At 48.0% G+C, this 3,639-nt stretch overlaps 1 protein-coding gene across 3 annotated transcripts in view; it reads right to left on the bottom strand.

The window, feature by feature from the left end:
• RFC4 (replication factor C (activator 1) 4, 37kDa) overlaps positions 1 to 3,193 on the bottom strand; it is a 16,238-nt gene extending 13,045 nt beyond the window's left edge. The window contains exons 1-3 of one of the 3 annotated variants that reach the window (XM_011964364.1): positions 2,788 to 2,853; positions 2,054 to 2,092; positions 1,073 to 1,215 (exon numbers count right to left, since the gene is read on the bottom strand). In XM_011964364.1, the coding sequence (XP_011819754.1) occupies positions 1,073 to 1,203 (131 nt within the window). In that variant the 5' untranslated portion in view covers positions 1,204 to 1,215; positions 2,054 to 2,092; positions 2,788 to 2,853. Of the gene's footprint in view, positions 1 to 1,072; positions 1,216 to 2,053; positions 2,093 to 2,787 lie in introns of all 3 variants that reach the window. The other 2 variants (XM_011964363.1, XM_011964362.1) reach the window with 2 other exon arrangements.
• Between the last annotated feature and the right edge of the window lie 446 nt (positions 3,194 to 3,639).

Raw genomic sequence — 3,639 nt, 5'->3', positions numbered from 1 at the left:
GGGGGTTTCACCATGTTGGCCAGGCTGGTCTGGAACTCCTGGCCTCAAGTGATCCTCCCACCTTGGCCTCCCAAATTGCTGGGATTACAGGATTACAGGCGTAAGCCACCGTGCTAGGTAGTGACTGACCATTTAAATGCCAATTCAAGTGTTGTTTGGACAAAAATGTATGAGCTAACCAAAACTGAATTTCCAGGGCTGGCTGAAACTCCCTCTCTACTAAAAATACAAAAAATTAGCCAGGTGTGGTGGTGGGCACCTGTAATCCCAGCTACTCGGGAGGCTGAGGCAGGATAATCGCCTGAACCCAGGAGGCAGAGGGTGCAGTGAGTCAAGATCATGCCACTGCACTCCAACCTGGGCAACAGAGTGAGACTCCACCTCAAAAATAGTAATAATAGTAATAATCTCCACCTATTGTAATGAAAACGGGGAACAGATTACATATTTGGATTTAAGTAGAACTCCTGGCTGGGCATAGTGGCTCAAGCCTGTAATCCCAGCACTTTGGGAGGCTGAGGTGGGTGGATCATGAGGCCAGGAGTTTGAGACCAGCCTGGCCAATATGGTGAAAACCTGTCTCCACTAAAAATACAAAAATAGCCGGGTATGGTGGCGGGTGCCTGTAATCCCAGCTACTCAGGAGGCTGAGGCAGGAGAACTGCTTGAACCCAGGAGGCGGAGGTTACATTGAGCCAGAGATTGTGCCATTGAACTCCAGCCTGAGTGACAGAGTGAGACTCCGACTCAAAAAAAAAAAGTAGAACTCCTGACCAAGTATTTACAGCCAGTTTACTGAAACTTGTTTTCTTCACTTTTGTATCCCAGTCCCTACAATGGAAGCCTCTGCTTGTAGAGATCTCAGTTTATCTACAAAATAAGGGAATTAAACTAGATTATTCTCAAGTAACTTCAGTTCCAGGGTTCTATGACTTACATAATCAGGTGATTTTTTCAAAGACAACTTCTAAACAGAACACAGTATTCCTCCATAAGCTTAAAAAAAAAGTGATCAGAACTGGTTAGAGAGATAATTTATTAATTATTTTAACAAAGACACAAGTGTTCTTACTATTTTTCCACCCAGGGAACGGGTTTGGCTTTCTTGTTCTCTCCACTACTTCCCGCAGTGGCAGCTACTCCTCGATCCTTGGTCAGCAGGGATTTAGTACTGATGGATGTGCCTTTAAGAAATGCCTGCATGGTTACTTCACCCTGGTCAGGTGCAAGACAGAAAAAAAAAAAAAAGCTTTTATCAAAACCATTTTCAGAATCAGCACCATAGGAAAGTGGGGTGGGGGGAGAACCATTATGAGAAAGTACAGCCTGAAAACACACTTAGCCTTGTGCAAAGGTGTTACATAATAAAGGACATCACCCCATGACCTAGAACACTCTGAATGCACTGTACTGAGGGCTACGAGGACAGAAAAGTGGTCAAAGTCCTTAAGGAACTTAGAATCTATTTATAGTGCAGGAGTTATAGAACAAAGATCATATGTCACAAAAATGTTTAATGAGTTCCAAATGCATTGATAAATATGATGTCGCTAATGACCAAACCACATGGGCCTCCATGGTTTCTTTCACAGTCATGGGCCTAGCTTTAGCTCAGACCCTGAAATGGACTCTGCAGCAATTAAAGGTGCTGTGCTTGCATCACAAATGAGAACCTTCACTCCTTTCCTTGTCAGAACTCACTCAAAGACCTTTATTGGTTGTTGTTTTCTTTGAGACAGGGTCTCACTGTTTTGCCTAGGATGGAGTGCAGTGTCACAATCATGGCTCACTGCAGCCTGGACATCCCAGGCTCCTGTGATCTTCCCATTTCAGCCTCCCCAGTAGCTAGGACAACAGGTGCGCGCCACCATCCCCGGCTAATTTTTTTAATTTTTGGTAGAGACAGGGTTTCACCATGTTGCCCAGGCTGGTCTGGAACTCCTGGGCTCAAGTAATCCTCTTGCCCCGGCCTCCCAAAGTGCTGAGATTACAGGTGTGAGCCATCGCCCCTGGCCAGGGACCTATTTTAATGGCAGAGTCAATGCCTACCTACCTTCAGAGACTTTCTGTGGGGAAAGGAAGGTGGGGGACTCTGTTGTTAAAATAGAAACAGCTGTTTTTCTCATAACACACTCACTTGAAGAAATCAAAACAATGCAGAAAAGCATGAGGGATTTAAAAAGTAATACAAAATCCCACCCAGAAGGTAACTATTTCTAACATGCAGGTAAACATTCTTCCAGGGTGTTTTCAGGGATAAAAAGCATCATTAGCTTGCCTGAAAAATCCCCAGTTAATTCTATTTTTTTTCATTGCTACAAGCCCTGGTGCCGAGAACAGTGCCTGGTACATGGTAGATGCCCCATAATATTTGGTGAATGAATTACCATCTATGACACCCGGTTTCCTTTTCTGTTAAAGGAGCTAAGGCCTATTCCATAGGACAACCGAGTTAAATAAAATAATGTATGCAAATACATAGTTCCTTGCTTGGCATATGGGGATATATTCAATAAAATAAAATAAATTGTTAATATCTATTGGCAGCCAAGGTTTTTATAACGTTATTGGATTAGTCCATCCCTGCCTCGGGCTGTTAAACACGAATACAGCCCAAAGCCGGGGTCTGCAGGATGCTGTCCGGAACCACCATTTCACCAGAGGGCGCGGCCAGGGCATGAAAGCGCGGCTAGGCTGGGGCCCCGAAGGACGTGGAAGACCTCACAGGGGCATCAAGGGCAGGAGTGCGGAAGGCGAAGCGGGCTTGCAATTCCTCCAGCCGGTTACCGGTCAGCCTGGCTTCTCGTGCAGGTCACCGCCGCCGGCTAGTTCCTGAGGTTTCTGGGATACAAAAAGGACAAGATGGTCTCAAAGTCTTAGTTCCGTTCCCTAATCTGAGAATAACGGGCCCAGGAGACTTACGATCACCGCCGTCCCCACAGTCGCCTCAGTTCCCGCCACGGAACGGCAAGCGAAAAGCAGGCCGGGAATACGCCGGTAGGAATACGCGGGCACGTAACGCGTCACTTCCGGTCCTGGGGCGCGCTGCCAGCGGGGAGAGTTTGCACGTATATGGTTTTATTTAAGCAGGTAATGAGCCAGCTGGACTTTCAGGGAGAACTGGACTGGAACAGGCATGACCTAGGAGGTGTCCCTGTCCCGGTGCATTGCTCCCACTTGAGACGTGAGCGCGACCGTCCCCGAAGGTCGCGCGGGCACGGCGCTGGGGCCGCTTACCTGGCAGGCTCAGCAATGGGGGCGGGGCAGCGGTGCGCGGGCCTCGAGCCCTGCGGGTCCACCGAAGGTCCCGAGCCCGCTATCTTCGTAGGTGCGGGCCTCCGGAGGTGCAGGTCCCTATCCTTGTCCTGCTTCGTCGCAGAGCAGAACGCGTGTGCTTTAAGGGCAGAGACATCTGAAGGCAGAGACATCTGAAGGCGTGTGCTTTAAGGGCAGAGACATCTGAAGATGCCTTGCCTCTTGAGGGCACGTGGCTTTTACTTCTAATAGTGTCTGCCTGTTGTGGAGAGGGAAGACCATGCATCTGTGGACATCTATTATAATTCCTGAGCCCCACTTAGAAATCTGGAAGTGCAGGCGTTCAATAAAAGTTAAAAGATCGATAATCATGTGTAGCCCCGC

This window comes from Mandrillus leucophaeus, unplaced genomic scaffold (assembly GCF_000951045.1).
Source record: "Mandrillus leucophaeus isolate KB7577 unplaced genomic scaffold, Mleu.le_1.0 Scaffold695, whole genome shotgun sequence".
NCBI classification, from domain to species: Eukaryota; Metazoa; Chordata; class Mammalia; order Primates; family Cercopithecidae; genus Mandrillus; species Mandrillus leucophaeus.
This window is presented reverse-complemented; position numbering and strand designations above follow the sequence as displayed.